At 33.0% G+C, this 27,360-nt stretch overlaps 1 protein-coding gene across 2 annotated transcripts; it reads left to right on the top strand.

The window, feature by feature from the left end:
* Positions 1–3,454: 3,454 nt before the first annotated feature.
* Positions 3,455–26,389, top strand: LOC132750041 (neurofilament heavy polypeptide-like; the record flags this gene model as incomplete). 2 transcript variants are annotated; one of them, XM_060739984.1, is given in 12 exon segments in its annotated part: positions 3,455–3,601; positions 4,069–4,185; positions 4,999–5,146; positions 5,507–5,643; positions 8,026–8,446; positions 8,807–9,415; positions 10,797–11,033; positions 11,301–11,485; positions 11,684–11,771; positions 12,550–12,561; positions 20,379–20,441; positions 25,696–26,389. In XM_060739984.1, coding segments are annotated over 12 exon segments (2,196 nt in total), but the record flags the coding sequence as incomplete, so codon positions are not given.
* Positions 26,390–27,360: the final 971 nt, after the last annotated feature.

The raw sequence follows: 27,360 nt of genomic DNA, 5'->3' as shown, positions 1-27,360 counted from the left end.
GGTTTTCTAGGCGCCCAGTAACCAATTTCTTAGTGGACTTCCTCACATGAATGGAATTAAAAGCCTAGAGTGAGGCTCGAACCTACATTGATGAGTGACCCTGATTGAGATTGACGACAGTATATGGAATATACAGCTTTGATTTTCTAAATCTTAAAATCCCCATTCACTATTCATTATATATTAATTATCTGGTCAGCAGTTTGTAAGTTGGACTCGCAAAAAAAGTCTGTTAATTAGCACATTGTGACAATGTATTTTGATTTAATTTCTACTAAGGTACCATAAACCATTGTAACAGAAATTCAAAATTATAACTGTAGTGACAAGATTAATGCTTTGAAATTTGTAAGTTACAATTTGTCACCTTTGTGCAATATCTGATTAACTCCTATTAAATTTAGATGGACTTAACCTGTTACTGCACTGAGGTGACAAATTATTAACAATGTCAGCTTAAAGGCACATTATGCCTTAGAAATTTAATAAAATTTTCTTCATATAGGGCAAACTTAGTTTTATATTGTTTAAATAATGATTTTATATTCTAATGTTTAAGATGCTTATCACTGGAAGAAAAATTTATCTTAAAAGTAGCAAAATGTAAACAAAGTAGTATTTTGACTTCCAATTGCAAAATACTAAGTCACTATAACTTGTACTTAATTTGCTAAAAAGCAACAGAAGCAAAATAATCATGGTTCAGGTAATTGGTCAATGAGTAACAATGAGTATAATGAAAATTATAATTATTATTTCTGAGGTAAAGTGGGCCTTTAAAACTAGATAGTAAGAAAATGTAGACCAGGTAAAGTTTGTATAAAATCTGAATGAACCGCGCCATGACAAAGCCAACATAGTGCATTTGCGACCAGCATCCGCGCAGTCTGATCAGGATCCAAGCTGTTAGCTATCAGTATCTCTACTTGTATTATAGGGTTTGTAAGAGAACAGCATGGATCCTGATCAGACTGCACTATGTTGGTTTTGTCATGGCACGGCTCAAATTATCATGTGATATGATTTAATAGATTGTGAATATTATGTGATAGTTATTATTTTAGTTATTAATTTCTTATTTACTTAGAGGCGATCTCGATTTCAACCAAAGGTAACCAGTATAACTAGACTTTGGCCCAACTAGATGTTGTTTTGCTTTGTGTATATATATATTTAATAACTTTGCTGGTTTTTTTATTTCACTAACATTTATGTGATAAGTGTCAAATACTTTCATCTAATCTAGATTGTTTAAAAAAATTTATTAATGTGAAATTAAAGCTTGCCATTTTAGCTCTACAGGGAGTTTGAAATGTCCAGATCAGCACTGTGACATCAAGTTGATCTCCTACATGTGTGGAAGTTGTTTTATATACCTTTCATTGAATGTTTGTGATTCTACTAAGAAATATTGCACGTACTTGCCATATTTGGAAGCCTAAATGTCTTGTGCTTGAAATATTAGGCATGAAACCCAGATATCTAAGGTGTTTTCTTCCGCCACTGAAAGCTGCAAAACTCTAATTATGGTCCAGTTTTTTAAAAAAATTATATATGGCTCTTCAAGTTAGAGGTTTCAAGTGTTTACCTTTAAGTCACCTTAGTTTCTTCTGCTTAAAAAATAACTTTTAGAAAGTTAGACAGTATTAATAAGTGAATGCTCTCTGTCTATTTTTCTATGTAACAGGAACAAATGCGAAAATAAATGAGCCGCATCACGATAAAACCAACATAATGGGTTTGCGACCAGCATGGATCCAGACCAGCTTGCGCATCCGTGCAGTCTGATCAGGTTCCATGCTGTTCCCTATAAGTTTCCTTACTTGTTACAGAGTTTGTAAGCGAACAGCATGGTTCCTGATCAGACTGCGCGGATGGATCTGGATCCATGCTGGTCGCAAACCAATTATGTTGTTTTTGTCGTGACACGGCTCAAATATTATTTCATTAAGTTTATAACTTGTCAGAAATTTGTGCCATTAGTTTTATAGGAACTATAAACAGCTAGTGATTAATTCTGTTTTTCAAATACTTGTGCACCTTATAAAAATACTTTAAAAACTTATTTTTCAAAATATTTGTTTGTAAATGAAACATTATAAGCAGAGATACCATTATGTTTCTATCTTTCATTTTTAAACCTTTACTTTTAGTACAATTTATGGTATTTCATATTTCTTAATATTTTATTCAATGTTTTTGGGTGTGACATGTATATTACAGTGTATAGATATTCTTGTAGCAGAATGGTATTCTAATACTATTTTTTTATTTATTTTTTTTTGCAATCGTGCATTTTAGAGGATAAAAATAAGAAATTATATCATTATAGTTAAGAATTTTAAGATAATAATTTGCCATGATTTATTAATTGATTATACTGTTTTTACAATGGTCTGCATCTTGCATTATAAAATTTGCTTGAATTTGTATTTTATAGAATGATACAATTGCATGCAATTATCTATAGATAAAATAATTATGCTTGTTTTTGTTATTGCATTTTTGATGATTTAGCACTTTTTAAAGATTTTTTATCCAGCCTTTTAATTAATTCAAAGTAATTTTTTAAAATGTTGAACTATTGAAATGTATTTTGAATGAATTTCAAGCTAGTATTAAAGGGTATTAAGCTATTTACCATAAAGCTATGTCCTTTGAAATAGTTTTACAAAATTTATCATCAGAAATGATATATTGCTTCCAAAATTGTCAATTCTTAGAAAAGTTGTGACATGAAAAGCCTCTCTTATTTAACAAACAAAATAAAAAAAAAATCTGGAATAAAATATTGTGTTGTAAATTTTAGTAGGAGAAATGATTTCATGCTTTAATTTAATGCCACTTACTTTTAAGGCAATATTCTAACAAAATGCTTTTTTTTTTTTTTTTTTTTCATACAAGCATTTTGAAAGTATTCTTTTTAGAAATTTAAACAATAACTTTTTGCAGCAGATTATACAGCTTTATACACTTTAAACATGCAAATGAAATATTTAAATCTTCACTGTTTTAAGGGGGATCCTGTGCGGAGTAATTCAATAAGTGATGGTTTTACACAACTAGCCATGTTTTATTTTGTTCACATGATTTTGATCTTTTTGTGTAAGTGCATTCTGTGGCAGAGTGGTTAAAGTTGTTGACTACAAACTAAGTGCCCCTCACTGCTGTGGGTTTGAATTCCATCAGAGCCTTTGAATACTTTCATGTGACTGGGAGCTGTCAAGTTAATTTACATAACATTGGTGATTCTACTCGGGTTGTAAGCCTGAGATAATGCTCGGGAGAGCATCTGAAATATTCCTCCAGCAGTGTGCCTTAAACCTAACCAAAAAATAGTTCTTAATGATTATATTACAATGTATTTATGTGTTTATTTAACATGCAATATTGTTGATGTATTTTTCAGTCACTTTTAGAGACCCCAGATAAAAGCCATAGAGATTCTAACCAGCAGCAGACTTCAAACAAATTCAGCACACCAAATAAGCCATTAGACCTAGATCTGCTAAGTAGCACACCGATGGACAGAAGTACTGGGTCACCAGAGGTCAAGGTCACTACACCAGATGTCAAGGTCATTACACCAGATGATAAAGAGGTAAGTTCTCAACATTGTTGTTGGCATACCATGCAATGCTAAGAGAAAATAGTATACACAGATGTCACAAATTAATACATTTGAATAATTAAACTTTGCATGTACTATTCATGTATAGTATCTGCTAAAGTAGAAATCTATTCTTTTTGAGCTGTTGTTCGAGTGCTGAAAAATAACATTGCTGACTTAATTGACACATATTGTTGTGGTTTTGTATCTCACAAAGGACATTGACTGATTGAGTTCTCTCATGTTTGTTTTGTATGTTGAATGTGTCACACTGACTTTGTTTAGGTCATAAAGTGACTTCTAGTTTTACTGGTGGAAAAAGACCTCGGATGTGCCTTTGTGCATTATTTCAGGCACAAGATGGCACTTACTTAACAATGGACAATTACAAACTCAAAATAGAACAATATTGTTACACAAGAACTGCAGGTTTTAAAGGTATTTTTGTCTTGTTATAGGAGTGGATAGATCGGGATGATGCTTCGTTCAATGAAAATGATGTGGTGATGAGACCTAAGAAAGAATATGTGGCAGATTATGCTGATGGTGATGATGTTGACCTGGAAGCCATAGAAGTAAATTGTTTTATAAATGTTCAAATAATAAGATAGTTTATGTTAATTTACTGTATGATGCTGTCACAGGGTTTTCATTTTTTCTGCAAATAGAGAAGTACCTTATTAAAGTTTGTTTTTGATCTCCAACATTTAATTATTCAAAATGATTGCAACTTGAGAAAAATAAAGAATATACAATCAAATGAACAATATAGTTGAGATATGGAATAAGAATTACAATATATTAATAACTTAATTATTACAACAGCATCTGAATTCATTAGAAATTTAAATTAAGCAATATTTTATATAAGATTTCTAATAATAACTTTGGTATCCTTTGTCAATCTACCAAACAATTCCATTTAGTGTTTGAAATTATTTTTTGTCCAATAGGATTACAGTATTTCAAATGAATCGTAAAAACTTTACTTGAGTAAATCGGCTAACTGTTAATCAGTCTTGAAAATGGACTGTTTATATAACTTAAATTTAAAACACTAAGCAGGTTAAAGTTTATTAGTGCCTATTTAAAAAATTAAATTGGTCGCCTTGTTGTGCCGTGTCTGACTAATTTAATTTTGTAAATACATACTAACAAATTTTAGCCTATACATAAAGGTAGATCCTGAAATAGGTTTATAGTTTAAACATAATTTATTAATAAACATTGTTAAATAATAGTTCAAATATAATTATGTTATTAATAAACATTTACATAGCATGTAAACGACTGGAAACTATGAAAGCTTATAATTATATGTCTTATCTTTTGTGTCTTTAACACATATAAATAACTCTTTGAATACTAACTTGTTGACTGTATAACAGGACACAAACCATCTAGACGTTGATGTGAACAAGCATAAATCTGCTCTAGGTAAGAAAGGCTCGCTGGCACTAAGAAGGAAACCATCGAGAAAGTCTCGTAAATCTCTACTATCTAGTGGTGATGATGCCATCTTCCAGGATTCAACAGGTGAGAAATGATAATTGAACATAACAGTTGTGTCATAATTGTTACGTTATAGATCAGATGTTATCTGGAACTATGCAAATGTTGGTTTGTCCCTCTCTTAGCCTTTCAGTACAAACAAACTTTTAACATTCGTTTAGCTTTAGAGTGCACTACCATTCACAATAGAGTAACTGTTGACAATATTTTAATCTAAAATTTAGAAAAAAAAGTTGGTGCCACTCCAGATATGTTGGAATTACTAGATAGTTATAATAGGAAATCAGTTTGGTGGCCTGGCCACTGTGATATGACCAAAAATGTGTTGAAATTGGCATGAAAACAAAACAAGCAGTTTTTTAATAAATTTAATACACATTTCAGATTCCAAGCCTGTATCAATGACCAATGGTAACGACGACGATGATGATGACAACGATGATGATGGGTATGATTTATCTCCCCCTGCCAAAAAACCGAGCCCTGCTGTCATGTTGCCTCTGCCTGGCATGGCTAGAAGGGTAAGTTTTTATTTTAAGGTAGTCCTACTGTAATGCTTTCATGCCAAAATATTTCGAACATCAGCCAGTATCGTAATAAATCGGTCATTTCTGAAATGTTATTTTTTTCATAATCTTCGGTATTTGATAATTTTTAATCTTTTATAACCTGAATTTTGTAAAAATTTGATTAAGGATGAGTGATTGTAAATGATCAAATACTTAAGATTTTTAGCTCACCTGAGCTTGCTCAGGGTGAGCTTTTAGGATCGATGAATGTCCGTCGTCCGTCCGGCCGTCCACATTTGCTTGTGAACACTCTAGCGGTCGCATTTTTGCCTCAATCATCATCAAACTTGGTCAGGATGCTTATCTAGTTGAAAGCTCGGATGAGTTCGAACATGGGTCATCTCAGATGAAAAACTAGGTCACAAGAGCTAAAAATAGAAAAACCTTGTGAACACTCTAGAGGTCACATTTTTGACCCAATCTTCATCAAACTTGGTCAGGATGTTTGTCTAGGTGATAGCTCGGCTGAGTTCGAACATGGGTCATCTCGGATGAAAAAGTAGGTCACAGGAGCTATAAATAGAAAAACCTTGTGAACACTCTAGTGGTCACATTTTTGAACCAATCATCATCAAACTTGGTCAGAATGGTTGTCTAGTCAATTGCTTGGATGAGTTCGAACATGGGTCATCTCTGATGAAAAACTAGGTCACAGGAGCTAAAAATAGAAAAACCTTGTGACCACTCTAGTGGTCACATTTTTGACCCAATCATCATCAAACTTTGTCAGGATGCTTGTTTAGATAATAGCTCGGATGAGTTCGAATATGGGTCATCTCGGATGAAAAACTAGGTCACCGGAGCTATAAATAGAAAAACCTTGTTAACACTCTAGCGGTCACATTTTTGCATCAATCATCATCAAACTTGGTCAGGATGCTTATCTAGTTGATAGCTTGGATGAGTTCGAACATGGGTCATCTCGGATGAAAAAGTAGGTCACCGGAGCTAAAAATAGAAAAACCTTGTTAATACTTTAGCGGTCACATTTTTGCATCAATCATCATCAAACTTGATCAAGATGCTTGTCTAGGTAATAACTCGGATGAGTTCGAACATGGGTCATCTCGGATGAAAAACTAGGTAACAGGAGCTAAAAATAGAAAAACCTTGTTAACACTCTAGTGGTCACAATTTTGACTCAATTGTCATCAAACTTGGTCAGGAAACTTGTCTAGGTCATTGCTGGGAATAAATCGAACATGGGACATCTCGGATGAAAAACTAGGTCACAGGAGCTAAAAATAGAAAAAATATTGTTAACACTCTAGTGGCTACTGTTGTGATCCAAATATTCTGTTAATTGGTCTGAAAGTTTGTTTTGATGATTTCTAAGTCAAGATCGAACATGGGTCATCTTGGATGAAAAACTAGGTCACAACCGCCCAAATATGGAAAAACCTTGTTAACATTCTAGTGGTCACATTTTCGACTCCATTATCATCAAACTTGGTCAGAATGCTTGTCTAGGTAATTGCTTGGATGAGTTCGAAATCGCATGTGAAACTAGGTCACCGGAGCTAAAAATAGAAAAATCTTGTTAACACTCTAGTTGCTACTGTTTTGATCCAAGTATCCTGGAAATTGGTCTGAAAGTTTGTTTTGATGATTTCTAGGTCAAGTTTGAATATGTGTCACCTGGGTAAAAAACTAGGTCGCACTGCTCAAATATGGATAATCCTTGTTAACACTGTAGTGGTCACATTTTTGACTCACCTGTCATGAGACTTGGTCAGAATGCTTGTCTAGGTAATTGTTTGGATGAGTTTGATAATTCAGGTGAGCGATCTAGGGCCATCATGGCCCTCTTGTTTAAGAATACTGTTCCCGAAATAACCGCGATATTGGCCGATGTTAGATTTTTTTGGCGGGAAAGCATTTTAGTAAGACTACCTTAATATACAAAATAACATCAAATCAAGCATAAAGAGATTCATTAATTGTGACTGCAAGTATGTATCAACATTTTAAATTGTCGTTTCATTATGTTGGAAACTAATGTCAAGATTTTTCTGACAAATTTAATATTGAAAATGAATTGAAGGGATATTTAGATTCTCTTTAAAGTTCGGAGTTTGCTCAATCTATGTGGAATTATTAGTTGAGGCTATATACTATAGATTATTTTAAAATTGCTGTATTCCCTGTGTAATATCAGTATGTTTGATGTAATTTTTTTATTGTTGAACTTAGATTATGTTATGTATACATTTGATAATGTATCCACGTAGGAACCATATAATAACAATTCAAAGCTCCAAACATTTAATTGTATATCTTTTAATATTGAAGGTATAACTCAACTTTATACGTTATTTTATGTATTTTCACTAGCCTCCATCTCAAAGAAAGTCATCAATGGAAGCTGATAATGATGACAATGCCATGGATACCAAGGAAGTAAAGCGATCATCAAAGCCACCCCCTGGTGCTTTTGTTCTTCCATCATTTAGTCCAAGTCCAGCCAAGCCAAAAAGATCTCCGAGTGATGTTTCAGACCGGCCAACCGTAGAGTCTAAACCTGCTGTGTTCGAGAAGCCAGCACTAAGATCAGTGAAACCAGTCGAGAAAAGTCCATCACCAGACCAAGACAAAAAGCCTGCGTTCAGTAGAGCTGGACTAAGATCCTCGAACAAACCAGAGACGGTGACAAAAGATGTCAGCCAAGAAAGGGACATAACGTTTCAGAAGCCAGCTCTCCGCAGCACACCTAAGCCCCGTAGAGAAAAATCTCCAGAAGAGAATATGGATATAGGTATAATCTATTTTGCATTTATGTCACATATCACTTTTAATATGGAGAAATCAAAGGCAAGCGGGTCCGGCATTGGGCTATAGACAGCATGTGTATATTTAAATGGAATTCAAAAAAAAACATTTAGAAAATATATAGTTTTTTTTAAATGTCGTGAATTCATTTTTCGTTTCATTTCTTATTTAGAGTGCCATTTGTGATGAATTAGTCTGTTTATTATTATTTTTTATAAAGTTGATTCCCCTTTATTGAAACATGGCCATGATCATTTTTTGGAGGTATCAAAGATGGAAATTTAAGGTTTAATGATCGCTTTCATTACATGTTTGAAAATTGAAAATTTTATTTCATTTGTTGAAGGAGTGTTTGAAAAGCCGCAGTTGAGAAGTACACCAAAACCAAAACTTGAACAAAAGTTTACAGATGATAAAGACAATGATATTTTTGAACAAACCAACCTCAGGAGTGTGCAGAAACAAGAAACTAACAATATAAAAGAAACTGATAGTGATAAACATGTATTCGAAAAACCTAGTTTAAGAAATACTGGAAGAAAAATTGAAAATGACATTGATAATGTGAAGGAAGAGACGCATACTAAAACATTTGAAAAACCAGCGTTAAGAACTACAAATAAACTACCTAGAGCAGATTCTGTTACTGATCATTCAGAACCTGTACATACATTCGATAAACCACCTCTTAGAAGTACAAGCAGACCTTCAGTGGACAAACAAACAGATTCCTCCTCAACTGGTGTGTTTGAGAAGCCATCTTTAAAGAAAACAACCCCATCACCTGAAAAGGAAGTAAAGGATTTAAATGAACCAAAAGGAATGTTTGATAAACCTGCATTAAGGAAAACAGAAAGGGAAAGGAAAGAATCGCCTAAATTATCAGAGAAGCCAGAATGGCTCCAGCAAGCTGCTAATAAACATTCCAAGGTGCTAGGTGCAGTTCATACTAAAGGTGAATATCAAATGTACTTTATTTATTTCTGAAATGCTTACAGTGCAACAGGACATAATATGAATAGGACAAGCAATTGAAGATTGGCACCACATTACATTTACATATTGAATTAAAATGTTCATGAAAACATGCATTTGTTGTATAAGCATAAAACTGGTCATATATTTTATATAAATTTTTAGTATACAATTTTACTCAATTTTTGATACACTTTCGTTGAAATATCAGCTTTAAAACACAGTACATGTACTACACTTCTCAATTCATCAAATGTTAATTCAATGCAATCATAAAATAGAGAAAAAGCAATACCTAATGAATGCTCAAAATGGCAAAATTGGTATAATGTTTTAAGACTTGGTTTGTATTAGTTTGTTCATGCACATTAGCGGTATTAATGCAAGCTTCCATCCACTTCTGTTGACCAGCAATGGTTAAATCATAATTCAATCTTAAACATGTAATAGTACAGTGAAAGTTTTATTATAACATCCACATATTGGTAGTTACTTTTCACGTACATACCATGTTTCTCAGTGTTGCTAAAAAAAAAGAAAGAGTTTACTTTTTATTCTCTAAATTATGTTCAGTATTGAAGTATGTGTTTTTATGATAAGCTTTTGTTTACATAACATAGTAAATTTCAAGATATAGTTTGATATACAGTCGATCTTCGTTTGCTCAAACCCAGAGGGCCTGTGCAAATTTGTTCGAGGGATTGGTAGTTCGAGCCAACCGAGGTTGAACTATTATTACAATTAGAACATAAACTTAAAGGTTTTCCAGCTAACATCGCTCAAATGATAAATACTTAGATATAATTGTTTGTTAGTACATCTCTTTGTTAATACGTCATATAAGAATAATTAGCCTATTGAAAACATATTAACATACACAGTGTTAATCTATATTCATGCATATTGTAATTGGTTGAGTTCGATTGGGCGATCATTTTCCAAACTGTGAACAATGTTCAAAATATATTTATATGTTTATTATGGGATGAATTTTATTTTAAACAATGAATTGATAAGATATAAAAAAAAAAAAAAAATTTTCAGCAACATCTGTTTTGTAGTCATTTACTAAAATAAATGCTTGTTATAAAATAAAGGTATTCGAGCAATCCGAGTTCGAGCAAACGAGTTTTAACTGTAGTAACTGATGAAGCCTAGAAAATAATGGTAACATTACATCATAATTAAAAAAAATTATTAAGCTTTGCTTATTTACACAACTTTACACTCATGTTTTATTAGGCTGTCCCTTTATATGTGTCTGCATCCATGTCATACAAACATTTTCTAATTTTGTACTTATAAGGCAGCATACCAATGAAACTAAAACTCATTTGTATCTTATTTTATTTATATCACAGAAAATAGTCATAACAGTATAGACAAAGAAACGCCCTCATGGCTTGAGAAGCCGGTTCTTAGAAAAACACGCGGTCAGCCATTACAAGACTCCAGTAATGGCCAGTCAACTACTAGTAGCCATTCAGATTTAAGCCATAATGATGACTCAAGTAAACAGGTGTCCACACCACGGTCCAGAAACTCTTCAATGAGTTCAGAGAGTGAGCATGAAAAGAGGTCAACTCCTGCATCCACAGGTAAAATTTGCATACTTTTATTTTAACAAGATATTAAAATCATTGGTTATTTAATATGCTTGTCTTATGTTAATTTTCTTAAAATTGGTAGAAAAAGAAGAATGCAAAGAAACCACATGTCAACACCTGGATTAATATGAACAATATTTTAATTAAGATCTACTGGTTAGGAACCCATCTGCTTCTTCATCAAGATATATAAAGATGTAAAATTATTGGTCATTTCAAATGCTGGAAAGAATGTTTGTTACTTTATATTTTATATAGTGAAAGAAAGCCATAACAACTACACTCCCAGCTGGATGAGACAAACGCGATCCCCATCTGTGCCTACACCAGGTGTCCTAGGACCAGCCAAATCCTTGCCTTCCCTCAGCGGCTCCGGTGAGGTACCTGCATGGAAAAGGGAACTGGCTCAGCGGCGCCAGAGCAGAAAGGAAAAAACACCTGAAGTAATTGCTTATCAATTGATCATTATTATAATTAATTAATTGATTTACAAGACAGAGCCATCAATACATTACAGTTTGCTTATTTATGCAAAACTCTTAATAAAAAAAATCTAAATTCTAGAAATTTGTTAACATTGTGTAATTGTGATTTTGTCTTGTTCTTTTTGTGTTAAATTTTTTATTCAAAATATTTTCAAGGAAATACCAAAGACAGAAACATCTGCAGAACCGGAATGGAAAAAAGGGATACAACTCCGTAAAACAAGAAACACACCTCAGCCTAAAGGTAAAATTAATTACAAAAATAAATTTTTGATTAATGAAAATTTTTCATGATTATAGGATCATAAATTATAGAGCTATTCTTTTTGAATCCCGACAGATTCTTTCATGTGATGAAGCTATCCAGCTAGCTTAAGGAAGGTCAGCAGTTCTACTCATGTGCCCTTTAGTGCCTGAAAAAATGCACGGAAGGGCACCTGAGATCTTCCTCCACTAGTAAAGCTTGAATGTCGCCATATGACCTTTACTGTGTCTGGGTGATGTAAAACCCAATCAAAACAAACAAAATAATAAGAGCTATTCTTGATGTAACTGTTTCTTAGCCCTGTGCGATGAACTGTTGTGATGTTTTTCTACTTAGATACCGTTGATTTTAAAATAACTGGTGTTATTTATCCCCTTCTGTTTCAAATGAGTTATGTGCAGAGAAGTACATGTAGGCAAATAAACAGCTTATTTCCAGGCAGTTTGATAAGGTGGTATTGACTGCCCGAATAATATAACAGTCAAACCCAACTTATTTTCTAAGCTCTATTCTTTACTCATAGCCTTAATCTAAAATAAGGAAATAATGAAATTAAATTTACATGTCACAGTGATATTACAAAAACAAATACAGTTCATTAGATACATACTGATAAAGCATGATTTAATTTTACATTTTTTTAAGTTTGGACAAGTTTTTATTTTTTTTGTTACTGTTCTGTCAGTAATAAAGCCAAAAAAGTTTGATGTTTTTCTTATAAAATATGATCATATTTTGAATTATTTCTGTTTTAAAGAATCATCTGAAGGTAGGACCAATACATTATGTAATTTATACACACATGTTAACATGTCAAGATATAATGATAATGTTATAATCCCATCAATAATCCCCCTTTGTCAATACAAGTTTCCTAGTTGTCACATTCACATTGCGTTCCATGTTGAATTTTCCTGCCATGTTCAATATAATAGCACATTGTACCATTTCACCAAAACCGTACTATAACTTTTATAAACCTTGTTAAATTGTGTTCACCAGTTGAATGCCATCAACTATTAAAGATTATATTTACATGTATATCCCACCAGTATTGTAAGTTAATGCATGGCGTGCGTGTGTTCTAAGTTTATTTAGGGTTCATCCACCCTTTCAGGCACTGAGAGTACGAATCCTGGACTTGGCGCCAGGCCAAAATAGTATAAAAGTGTCAAATGGTGACCTCAGGTGATCTATTAATTTTGAATCCAGTAGTCATGAAAGCGACTAAATGTATATGTTATTTTTCCTTTCCAGTCGATATACAGTATACATGTATATGACAAAATTGAAAAAAGGAGTGGCCAAGCGCTTAACAAATCTAAGGATTGCTGACCGTGATGGTTCAAACCCTGTCAGGGGCAAGCCATTGTTTCCTTGAGCAAGAAACTTTACATTCATTGCTTAGTACTGGTTGGTTCCAGGAATGGATTTGAGAGTATTTCAATAACCTTAAAGCTTCCAACACAATCAAATTAAAATAAATTTGTAGGAACTAAAATAATAAAAAAACAAGTATACCAGACTGATGTTGAGTATTGAAAGCACATCCTGAAAGCCTTATGGAGCTTGGATCAAACATGTGATTCACAAGTACCTGTATAAATAGCCTGGCAAATCAGCTTACTCAAATCATGACAAAGTCTATATCATAAGTTTAGCTTGGTAAAGGTTAAATCTTAATTCCCCTAATGTTCTTATATGGAAATATGGTAAACAGTCATTTTTAGGGAAAATTTCAAAACATGTACATGACTGTATTGACCAAAAAGCAAACAGTTCAGACTGTGATTGGTTGGCACAGATGTGTCGGCTGATCATGTTCGGCACTGGCCACATGGTTACCAGTAGATTTCAGTTGCTGCCAGAAGACTAAGGGTTAGTTCAAGAATGAAAGTCTTAGAAAAGATGTTGACATATTCAGATATCCAATTTCACTGCTTTGTATCATATAACATTTTTAATTCTTCAGAAACAGACATTTGGTAAACTAAAGGTTGAGATGTAAGATTTGTTCAAGTGTTATTGTTTTACTGTTATTTGGCAATAATTTGTTTAGATCAGTTGCAGTGTGACTATTGGAATAGTCATGTACCCTGTTATTTGTTATACTTGTTTAGGTTAGATCCAGTATTTCTGTTGACGTTACATGTTAACTTGTATAGATTTGGAAAAAGGCAATGTTTATCTGTGGTTGTGTTACTTATGTTAATGATATTTTATGATTGTTTTTTTTTTTTTCTTTTTCTTTTTTCAAAGAAAAAGTTTTTGTAGGAAAGATGCTAACAAACCATTTTATAACATGTTAACTTTCATGAAATTTAGTTATGTATGTAAATGTTAATTGATACTGAAATATTCGCTGACTTAAGGCCCAGTTAGTTCACGTCAGTCACTTACAATATGGTAGCCAGGTTGTCTTTCTCAGGAATGAACTTGGAAAGTAAACACCTTTCTGGCAATATTTGTAATTACAGGTTTATACATAATGTCTTAGCAGCTATATGACGAAATTCATTTCTTTCACTTTAATTGACTATTAAATTATATTGTTCCATTCACTAATTTTGTTGCTAAAATGTTACAGCAATTTATTGCACTGACTTGGCATTTAACTATTATACAATACCTGTGTTATCTTTATAATTCACTGAGTCACAGAATGATAAACAAGATGATATAATACTGATTTTGATTTTAAAATGTTTATTTTGCTATAATATTCATTTGACTTAATAATTTTTCACATATGTTTTTCTGAAAAAAACATTGGGGTGATCTATAGGGTAGCCACTTGACATGTGTGTGATAATGTTTTAACTTTAAAATTGAAATCAGAATGTTTTGTATGTATAGACATGGTTAAAGTCCTAGGTCTTAGATTGTATTAATCAATGTGTGCTAATGTAGATAGTACATTTTTTGGGTGTGTGTGCATTCAAGTTTACAGTTTAATCAAAACATGTTTGTCATTGTATATTTATAAGTGTACAGGTTGATGGTTTGTAAAATTAAAATGAAACTTCCTTTCTGTTGCTTAGCAAAGATTTAAATTTCAAATAATGTCGAAGGGTGTATTTTTAGAAATTTCCTTATGTCAGATTATAATTGGTTTTTCTTTATTCACAGCATATTCTTAATACAAATTTAGCATAGTTAAATAGGTAATACATAATAAAAACTTATCATAATAGCCAGTTAGATAACTTATAATCCCCAAACTAAACGAGACTTACCGTGGTAAAGTTGAAGTTTGGTTGAGATTTTATTCAGTCATACTGCTACTGGAGGGAATCAAATGAGATACGCGCCGGACCATGTCGTATAAATCAGTCTTTAAAGCGAAAAAAATTAATGCACTTAACAAAAAATTAAAATACTCATTAACATATCGACCTATTCACAACAGATCAAAAAAGGGAAGGGAATCCATATGAATGGGTGGGATTTGATTCCCTCCAGTAGCAGTATGACTGAATAAAATCTCAACCAAACTTCAACTTTACCAAGGTAAGTCTCGTTTAGTTTGGGGATTTTATTACGTCATACTACTGTCGGTCTCAAATGAGACTTCAAAGCTGTTAAGGGCATTAAGCAATACGAAGTAGGCATAATACTTATACCATAATATTAAAATAAATCAAAATACCTGATAACTGTAATTAAAATTCTGTATACTGTTTCATCTAAATTTATTCTTGAAGTACTGCCCTTGCGAAACTACCCTTGTCTTCATTGATGTGTATAGATTTATCATAAAATTGACCGAAAGTCTTTGTATTAGACCATCCAGCAATTGACAAAATATGTTCTATAGGGACATTCCTTGCTTTTGCTCTAGATGTTACTGCCCCTCGAATACTATGTGGCTTAAAAATATTAGTGTCAATTCCTGAAGCACATAAGACTGTCTTAAGCCATCTACTGACTGTATCCCTTGACACATTATGATATGGTTTAATATAACTAATAAAAAGAGCTGTTATGTTTCCACGAATAGACTGTGTGCGATTTAAGTATTCCTTCAAGGCAAAAGTTACACAAAGACGCCTGTCAGGCGGATATGACCTTAACACTGCCTGTGCATTATCAGAACCTGGTTGAGAATGTTTTAAAACATCACTGTACAATAAAATAACAGAATCCTTCTGCTTCTTCATATTTCTTATATCAAGAAGATGAATTGCCTGAGTCCTACAAGCAAGTGTTAATGCAATAAGCATTACTAATTTCAAAGTTAATAACTTCAGTGATAAACTTTTCACTGGCGATAAAGACCTTAAATATTTTAAAACCACTGAAACATCCCATGTTTCTTTATAACGAGGTACAGATGGCCTCAAATTGTAAACACCTTTCATGAATCTTATGACCAACGGATGAGATCCTGCTGCAAATCCATCCACAAGAATGCCAATCGCTGAAAGTGAGCTACGGGCAGTATTAATTCCACTTTAACCAATGCCAGATTCAAAAAGTTGAGTTAAAAACTCTAAAACATAATTTACAGAAGAACAAATGGTACTAATTTTCCTCTCATTACAGAACTGAAACCACTTTTTGACTGTTGAGTTATACTGTTTTTGTGTTCTATGTCTCCATGAGGATAAGATAATGTCAACAGTTTTTGATGGAAGTTTTCTTGAAGAGAGAGAACTCCTGATAACTTGCATGCTATTAGCACTATTTTGTCGCTTAAAACATGAGTCTTGTCTGTTCCTGGGAGAATTAGTAATTTTTTCTTGCGTGGAAGAATAACTGGAAAGTCTATCAAAAGATTCATTAAAGGAGTCCACCAATTCTGAGTGGTCCATCGAGGACAAACAATCAAACATGTTGCCTTGTCTAGGCGAATTTTCTGTAGACATCTCGTGATCAAACTGAAAGGTGGATAAATATATGAATATTCAGATGACCAATTTAAAGAAAAAGCATTGACATATTTGGCCTCTGGATCTGGGTACCAAGATACAAATTTATCTATTTGTTTGTTAAGCCTCGACGCAAATAAATTAATAGTAGGAGTACCCCATCGATCAATCAATTTCAGAAAAATTGTTCTATCTAGCATCCACTCTACATTTTCATTAAATTTACGAGAACAAATATCAGCTACATTAGTTCTTCCTGAAATATAAGAGGCTGACAACCAAATACTTCTATCTATACACCACAACCAAATTTGCTTTGCAAGATCATTACATAACATAGACTTAATTCCACCCATTGCATTTATGTAAGACATTGCACAAGTATTGTCAGTTTGAATTCTGATGTGAGCATTTCTCATGTCTTTACAAAATGCTTTCAATGCATAATAAATAGCCAAAGTTTCTAAATAATTTATGTGGTTATCAGCTTCTTTTTCTGTCCATCTACCACCAATTGACAAATTTTCTTTCACCGCCCCATATCCATGAGACGAAGCATCGGTGGTTATAAAAACAGAAGGACTATCATGAGTAATATGTCTCTTTTGTGAATGCAAATTACAAATCCACCAAAGTAACTCAGATTTCATAGACAGAGATATCTGCATAAAAGCATCAAAATTACCAAAATTTATCTTCAACTGCTCAATTTTCTGCCATTCAATGTGCCGATAATGCAACGGCCCATACTCAACTGCAGAAAAACTTGCAACTAATAAACCTAATACTCTGGCCACTTTCCTTATAGGAACACTTTCTCGTGACCAGATATATAAGCACTCAGAAACTATTTCAGCAACTTTTTCTGCTGGTAAAGTAACTAACATATTTTCAGAGTCAATATCAAATCCTAAAAACCGTATCTTTTGTGTAGGGACCAGCACTGATTTCTTATCATGAATAATAAATCCAAGATAGGACATTAAACTCACTGTATCGTCAATATTGTGTTGACAAAGTGAAAAAGTGCTGCCTAGAAGTAAAGAATCATCAATATAACCTGTATTAACATGACCTTTCTGTCTTAATGTTGAGTAAACAGGCTTCATCAGTTTAGTAAATAAATGAGGGGCTGATGAAATACCATTTGGAAGAGCAGTGTATTGGTAAAGTTTGTTTCTCCATAGAAATCTGAGATACCTTTGATGATCTGGTGCAATATGAACAGTATAATATGCCAATTTAAGGTCAACAGAAGCCATAAAATCTCCTTTATTAATTAATTTAATGGCAGACTCAAAAGTGTCCATTTTGAAATGATAATAAGTAATTTGCTTATTTAATTCTTTTAAATTTAAAATCATTCTGGCTTCGCCATCTTTCTTTGGCACTGTAAAAATTGGAGAGATAATTTCACCATCTTCATGATTCACTTCGATTAAAACTTTCAGTTTTAACAACTTATCAATTTCATTATCGATAACTTCTTGTTCTTTAAGCGAAAAAGAATTACTAATTGTGTTTTTTAAACAAAAATCATCAGGATCAAAATTTGACTCATATTCTAGATGGCAATGCTCAACAATATCTAAAATATTTTGATCTTGGGTAATATCTCTCCAATTTTTCACAAAATATCTCAATCTACCTGCTTCAAACTGACTCACCTTATCATTATTTATTTCTTGCTGCGGTCTTCTTGGTAGTTTTTTGGAAATCTAAATGCACCACCATTTCCACGACCACGGCCCCTCTTCATTACTCTGCCACGGTAAACACCTCTCAAAGGAAAACGACCTCTGGCACGAGCATTAGGATATCTACCCCTCATTCTTGAACCCATGCGATTGATGTCTTGAATTTCCTTAACATGCTTGCTCACATCATCACCATATAATAAATCTGTATATTTCTGAGAGGCAGAACATAAATAATGATACTCTTTGTTCAGATCAGTTTTGTGAGTCTCTTTTCTTCTTATGTTAATTAATTTATTTGCCTGACCTAATAAACCTAAAGCATCTGTCCCAGATTCAATTTCATATCCAGATAGTCTGTCTGAAGCCAAATTCAGAACCTTGGTAACAATGGCAGCAGCTTTAACGATAGATTCTTGTATAGACTGCATCTTAGCATCAATAGTCTGCATATGGGGAGATAATAAGTTCCAAACAAGACTATTTACTCTTGTTTTCGTTAATGCTGTACAATTTTCTGGACGAGATGTCTCTTTCATGAGCAAGGCAAACTTATCATCAGAAATACCCTCACGAAACACATTATTAACCAAATTTGCTAAATCGGTGTCAACCTCGTCATCGACGGTTTCCAACAAATCATACTTGGAACAAACACCTTTAAAAGCCCCGGATGACCCCTGTTTGTTAATCTGCACTGACTGATCAGAAGGATGTTCATCTATATTACTACATATTGGATCAGTAACTCCCAAATCAGCATCGCCGAAATGGTCTTCCTCTTCATGATCATTATAATAATTAACTGGAGTTTCCTCACAAAATGATAACATTTGGGACTCTAAAGACTTCAAACGGGTATCTTGGGCTTTCTGATTTTTATTAATAGAGTTCAAAATACCCATCAGTTCTTGGTGAAATTTTTCACTCTGCACATTTTGTTCAGACACGGAACTCGACGAGTTCGAAGCTAACTCACCGGCTGACGACTGCGTCGTCGAAGTTTTCTTTGTAGATGGGACTTTCGAGGGCTTTTTGACTGAAGTCACATCCACTGGTTTTGTCTGGTGACCATCAGAAACGCTCATATCGGATAATTTCTGCTTTGCTTTAGCCTTGTTGGCCTCACGCACTTCAACTTCGGCCATTACTACCGTAAAGCGTTTGCACTACCACAAACACAACACGTGGTAAAAAATACAAAAATAGTCAAAACCCAAAAAACGTTATTTACAGCGTAAAATAACTAAAAAGAAATAGTTTTACTTTCAAGTCACTACAACGTAATGACAAAATACAAAATAAAAATGTAAAACTAATTTACGACAATGGTCGATAAACCTCGTTTATCGGAGAGAGTAAAAACAACGTCTTTACTCTACTTGTACGATAGGCGCACTGATTTATACGACATGGTCCGGCGCGCATCTCATTTGAGACCGACAGTAGTATGACGTAATAAAATCTGGTGTTAAAGTGAAAAGTGACTGCCTTTTAATTCATGGATCATTGGTTTAATGGTTTAATTCATGGATCATTGGTTTAATGGTTTAATTCATGGATCATTGGTTTAATGGTTTAATTCATGGATCATTGTGGCACCTGAGTACTGGTCTAGTTCCAAGAAACTGACTTTAGAGATAAATATAAGTTGCAAGAATTTGTTTTAAAAAAAAAAAAAAAAAAAAAAAAAAAAATGTTTACTTTAAGCTGTTGAACATGGTATGAAATTAAACATGTTTATAAGTTCTGAACCAAAATCTCGTACTGGCACTCTATAAGTTGGCAAGTAATGGTCCTGGCACTGCATAAGTTGGCAAGTCCTGGTACTCAGGCATTCCATAAGTTGGCAAGTGCCACTCAATAAGTTTGCAAATACTGGTAACGGCACTCCATATGTTGGCACATACAGGTACTGCAAAAATTAAAGTAAAGTACTTTATACTCGCTGTACAGATGCATGTATGTTTGTAATAACTTCTGTTATAATATTTGTGACATTATTTCTGTTATTTCAGAGGTGAAGTCTGTTGAACCTGAATGGAAGAAAGCTGCTGAGGAGAGACATGCACGGCTTCGAAGTAAGTCCGTGCAATATGCACTCCTTAAACTGATCTGATCTGTCTCTAACCTCATCTATACATTCATACATCCACCAGACTTAATACTTAATCTGTAAAATAATTATGCCATATTGACTATGTAATAATTAATATTTTTGTTGAGATGTTGATATAGCCACCATTAACTCGTAAAAATGTTATATAATAAAAGATGTATTAAAGCTGCACACCTCCAGATATTTAACCATGTTTTAATATGAAATATAATTCAAATAACAAAAGATCAATCACTTATCAAAAATAGACATAAAGATTCATAATTATTTTACAACATTTTACATCTGATGTGAAGTCTTTGACTGAATAAAGTGTACAATTTTGATCAGTACATTTTTTTCTATTACAAAGGAATTAAGGCTATATATTTTTGTATATTTCGACATATTTGATGTGGATGAGAAGTGCCTTAACTTATAGAAGCTTATATTACTTTATTTGTTCATTTCACTTTACAGTGTAACTTCTGAATTCCGGACTTCTAAAATCCGGAAACTTCTCAAATCCGAACATTTTTCAGGGTCCCGAAATTTCTCCTTCTGTTTAATATCAATTAAATCAGCTTTATATATTTTTCATCATTTCTTACTATAAAACAGTTGTTGTATAATAATTGTACTTTTTTCAGATAATTCCTAACTTCTGAATTCCAGAAACTTCTAAATTCCGAACTTTTTGGCTAGTCCCACATGTGTTATTTACTACTTAAATATTAAATTAAAACAGCCTACTGTAAAGTGCTGGATCAGACTTTATGAATGTGCAGGCAGGCCTGTGTTCTACACACAGTGGCACAAATTTGATATTGTGGATTTTTAAGTGCTCAATAGATTGATATTAGATATAAAAAATGTCTCATTTATGTTACCAATTAAATACATGTATAAGAATATCACTTATACAGGAAGATTTATTATCATTCAATTATAAGAAATCTTTAGGTATGTAAGACAACTCTGTATTGTAACTGTAAAATAAGATTTGCAGAATTCTCTCCCTTTGGGATGGTTGCATGTACATGAAACATTTCAAGAAAATCTATATCAGATGATTACTTTGCAAAGTTTTAACACGATCAAAATCTATACAAATAATATTGTATTGTTCAGAAATCAGTCCTTAACCCTTTCCCCCATGAGCATATTGTGAAAAATGGCCATTTTCACTGAAAAGCCTCCTGTTACAAGTTCAAACTGCTATAAAACTATGACAAATGCTTCAATACTAATCAAACTTGGCACAAATGTTAACTGGACCATTGCCTTTGTAACGACATGCTCAGTCTTAAATTTCCTGTTACCATGGCAACGAGGGGACATCTCAAAATTGCCAAAAATCAGTTTTTTGCCTCGATTTTTTCCATCAAAATTTATTTCAAAGTGCTGCAACTTCTCAAGGGATTGAGATAGAGTCAAAGGCTTTTCAGCGTTGATTACACGTTACCTTATGATCGACCTGGGGTCATTTTAAGCCTCTCACAAGTCCAAAATTTTCTTGGCGATGAGGGGGACTCCGCCCCCCTTCAAACCCCCCAAACAGAAGGGGGCACATCCCCCTTCTGGCAACCCCCTGATGTAATATTTGGATGGGGGACGGCGCCGAAAAAATGGTCACTTTTTTTAACAACATTTCTCAAACAAAAGACAGTGTTTGGGGCCTAAATAGGGCATTTTTTCACTGTTTGAGGCCTCAAAAAGGGGGGGGGCAAAAAGCCGTCGAAACACGCTTATATAAGGGAAAAGGTTAAGAAAGAAAGAAGCATAAAATTAACCCAAGCCCTATATTTCATGTACATTTATGTGTCTTGAAAAAGGACATATTCATAGCAAAAATATCAAGAGACTATCCTTACATTAATGTATTTATTATTGACATTGATTGATGTCCACATTCTCTACAATTTGATCTCATAATTTTAGAACAGTGGATAATCAATATTGTTTATTATATGAATTTGTAGTTCAAAACTCAGCTAGGATTTTAAATTATAACTGGTTTTTGCACAAACATGTATCTGAACATAGAAAGAAAAAAAAATGAAAGAAATATTTCAAGAGAGTAAAATACATTGTAGACTCAAATGCATTTAGATTAGTGAAACAATGTCCGTTAGTTCATAGTTGATATATTTCTTGATTGCCAAATTTTTGTTGGTTGAATTTTTGAAAATCAGGGGATTTCGATTCCACGGCGGGAGATCGGGAGACATGGTCGAAAATCGGGGTTTTTGTCCCCCAGCGGGGGATTGTAAGAATCTTACACTGGCTGCCGGTACAGACCGGAATATCTAGCTCGAGGGTAACTGTTTACGGCGGTAACGAGGCTCTGCCGAGTTTCCACTTAAACAGTAACCCCAGAGCTAGATATTCCCGTCTGTACCGACAGCCGGTGTTTGATTCTTTTTCTTGCATATTACATACCAATTATTTTCAGAACAGAAATAACAAAACTTGATATTTTCATTATGCACTTTTTAGCTCGACTTTTCTATGAAAAGGGGAGCTATCCTACTCGCCCCGGCGTCGGCGTCACACCTTGGTTAAGTTTTTCGTACCACCCCACTTTATTTCAGAAGTATTACAAGTATGGCTTTGAAACTTACCATACTTGTTCACCATCATAACCTCCATCTACAGACAAGAGTACATAACTCTGTCAAGGTTTTTGACAGAATTATGCCCCTTTTTTGACTTAGAAAGTGTATTGAGCTTGGTTAAGTTTTTTGTACCACCTCACTTTATTTCAAAACCATTGGAGGTATTGCTTTGAAACTGACCATACTTGTTTACCATCACGACCTTCATCAACAGACAAGAGGACATAACTCTGTCAAGGTTTTTGACAGAATTATGCCCCTTTTTGACTTAGAAAATACATTGAATATGGGTAAAAATCCACTTATTGCCTTAACCCTTTGAGATATTGCTTTTGAAACTTTTAATGCTATTTCACATCATTACCCCCATCTGTACGCAAGAGAAGGTAACTCTGTCAAGGATTTGTTTTAAAAATTAAGGCCTTTTATCGACTTAGAATCTTGGTTAAGTTTTTAGTACCAGTCCACTTTTTGACTGAACTGTTTGAGATATTAATTTGAAAGTTGGAATACTTGTTTACAATCATGATTCCCAAACATGTCCAGGAGAAGGTAATTCTGTCAAAGATTTTATTTGAATTATGGCCCTTAACTGTCAATGTTTTGTATTATAGGCAAGCAGTGTTCAAGGGTATCACACAATTCAGTAAAATAATTCTTCACTAAATATCTTAATGCTCATGGCCATTGTTCACTTTAAAAATACAGAGATTCTTGTATTGCCTTTTACTGCAAAAACTTTTTTTATTGGCAAGCAATAAAAAAGTCGAGCGCGCTGTCTTACGGACAGCTCTTGTTTTTCTTATAGTAGCGTATGAACTTATAACTTCATTCATAACGGTTAAGTGACGTCATCCTAAGAACGAAATTCATTCATAAAAGGCGCGCAGCAACGACGTCATTTAAAGCACGCGACTTGTCTTACATGGGGGGTGTAGGACAGGGTTTTCTAGCACCGGTGTAAACGGTAGATAATCCTGTCTGACATGCAAGAAATGGCATGTATGATTATTAAAGAAAGGACAACAGCCTAATTGAAGAAATACAAACTTCATGTAATCTGGCCTAATTAAAAAAGATGTTTTACAATTTGGCCTAATTCATGGGACACCAATTTGGAATATGGCCTGGTGTTCTTTTAGTAATTTTTATTTTAAAAACATTGTTTATGCTAAATAACACTTCTTTTTCTAATTTACACCAATTTGCGGTCTAAAAGTAAAATTGATTTGTATAAGACTAATGTGTACTTTGCTTAGCCATCCTTGTTCAATGTGGGATTTATAATTATCTTGTTTTCTTGTATAAAGAATTAAAGAAGTATTCAAGGCTATTGCATTGGTTAACACAGGCAATTGAAAAACTACATTTCATGTAAAAATTAATTCTGATTTACTTGTCTGATAATTATTATACTGTAAATATACATTGAATATGACTATTATAAAATATATAATATATACTACTTATTAGTTATTGTGATAGCTGTATTTAGCATTCCATTTTAATGTTTGATTTATACATATGAATTTTTATTAACCTCCCTTTAATTACGTGGGGATGTTCTAATTTGCTCATTGTGAAAGGTCACAAGGTAGGTTACTGTAGCTTAATATTGTAGTGTTTATCCTTTATTGGTTGCTTTAAAAGTCACTGTAAACTTAATTTAGTTACAACCCCTTTACCTTAATATCTTTGGAGTGCACACGCTATGCTTGCAATTTACAACAACTAGTTGTTATTTTAAAATATTTAAATTGTAAAATACTAAAATCAAGAAGTCAAAAGTATTGTCTGCTCAGATTGGATAACCAAGGTTTGTTATTTTGAGTGTTCAAAGAATAACAACCTTTGGGGGTCATGGTCAAGGTCATTCTGAGACTGAAAACCATTGCAATCCAGTATAAGTCTGGAAGTCTTTGACATACAGTTGCTAAACAACATAGAATGACTGCAGATATTCAAATTGTGAAGCCTCACTCACAGTTGTTTAGGACAAAATGTCATAATTAAATTGTCCTAAATGGGACAAATTGTCATGATTAATTTGTCCTAAATGGGACAAATTGTCATTATTTAATTGTCCTAAATGGGACAAAATGTGATGATTAAGTTGTCCTAAATGGGACAAATTGTCATTATGAAATTGACTTAAAAGGGACAAATTAAATGTGATGATTAAATTGTCCTAAATATACTACAGGAGCTTCCTTCATGAATGCAGATTCAGGTTTTAAGCTTCCAAATTATCAGATGATCACCAATAATAATAAATTTTTAATTACGGCAAAAAAAACCCTCAAGAATTATTTAATTTATACGCACATGCAATCTGCACAGACACTTTACTATTGACACCTTGATTTCATTGAAACTTGTTGATAAACGAATTTTCTTTAATTTTATTTATAAGCAAGGCTAAATTCATATCAATCAAGGTCATTTCTTAAATTAAACTATACACTGGTGTTCTTGAATAAAAAAAGAAAGGAAAATTAATGATTTATTGATGTTTATAAACAGAACTTGTCACTATTTATGTTTGCTTTGGCTTTCTTTATGCCATTTTGTTTCATTATATAATGTGATATGTATATGTTACATGTTGTGTTTTTACAGACTCGACCGTGCATGATAAAGCTGACCAATGAGGTCAGACCGTAGAGTAAGATTTTATTTTACCCTCCCTGTATGTAGAATGTGTAGCAATGTGTGTGTTCATCATTAAACTGCTTTTGTAGCTATGGCGACAGTCATGATAATCATTTTTGATTGGCTTTTTTAATATGAATTTCTTTTGTGAAAATGGAATTTATGCCTATGTGATACAGATTGATCTTCACTCTGTAGGATTTCTTAGAAATTTTATTAATTTGCTTGTAATACATGTGTTTGGTATAATGTTTAATGAATTTTCAGATTGATCTATTATAAATCTTATGATGTCACTCACTGCTTACAATAGTTTAGTTATGATGACTTTTAATCTGTTAAAGCAAGGCACACCATTGTATTTAAATAAATATTATCAAATTGAATTGAAGTCAGAAACATACATGAAAGATCTTACAGGTATAGCCAGATTGTTTGCTGTTTGTAGTGTATGTAAAAAAAGATCTTAACAGTAACAAATTTTATTGAATTAATAATACCATAATCTCCCTGAAATTTAATAAATTATTGAAATCATTTTGTTAAAGTCCTCAGTTTATACAATAACTACCATAATAGTCTCTACCCTGCAAAGTAATATCCACCATATTTGCCCAGAAGTATTATACTCCTTTGAAATTCAATATTTCTATCTGATAAATGTTGCTAAAACCCTTGCACTCCAATTTTTAATTTTTTTTGCACTCCAATTTTATAGTCCCTACACAAAAAAGGTAAACTAATGCCTTTGAAATATATCCCTCCTATAAAACGAGAATTAGATTTGTAAAATATTAATTGTTACTTTTATGATTTGATGTAAGTTTATTCTATTTGTATTGTTATAGCACAAAATATAGTCCCACACTTTATATCTGTGTGTCCTGGTCACGGCACCAAAATGTGGTCAGTGAATGTTTGTGTTTTGTCTCAAGTTAAAATATTTATTAATGGGAACATTGCAATCAAGCAGACATCACCGAATATCTCGTCCTCCCACCAACTGAATGTTGCCTTACGACAAGTATTATTATAGCTGAAAATATAATGCCCACTTTATATTTGTATGTCCTGGTCAGGGCACCAAAATGTGGGCGGTGAATGTAGAAGCAACTTCTTTGTGTTGTGTCTCAAATGATTATATTTGTTAATAGGAATTTTACAATCAAACAGAAAGGACCAATTATCATCTCTTCTTCCCACCAACGTAATGTTTCCTAAAAGTCCCACCAACTGAATGATGTTGTTGTTTCCACAGTATTATTATAGCTGAAAATATAGTGCCGCACTTTATATTTGTATAGCACACCTTTGGTAGGAAATGTCATTGGAACAAGTTAATTTTGTCTGATATTTATAATTATAATCTTAACAAATTTGCAGTGAATGAATAATACTTACCTTATGAATACTAACAAAAATATAATGTTTGTAAAACCTCAAAATAACTAATTTTTCTATTTTATCCAATTAGATTAGAATTATTACAACTTTTGTTGACACTAAACGTTCTGGTTTTATATAAAAATAAGTTTAATGAATGATTATCTTTACAAACTGAATTGTACATTTATTTGTGTGTCTCAAAATCCATGAATGCAATAATTTTTGTTCAAGCATTGTTTTGAATGA

The sequence above is a fragment of the Ruditapes philippinarum genome, unplaced genomic scaffold, assembly GCF_026571515.1.
Source record: "Ruditapes philippinarum isolate M1 unplaced genomic scaffold, ASM2657151v2 ctg2581_1_1_1_1, whole genome shotgun sequence".
NCBI lineage: Eukaryota > Metazoa > Mollusca > Bivalvia > Venerida > Veneridae > Ruditapes > Ruditapes philippinarum.
The sequence above is the reverse complement of the archived record's forward strand: the minus strand, read 5'-3'. Positions and strand labels throughout refer to the sequence as shown.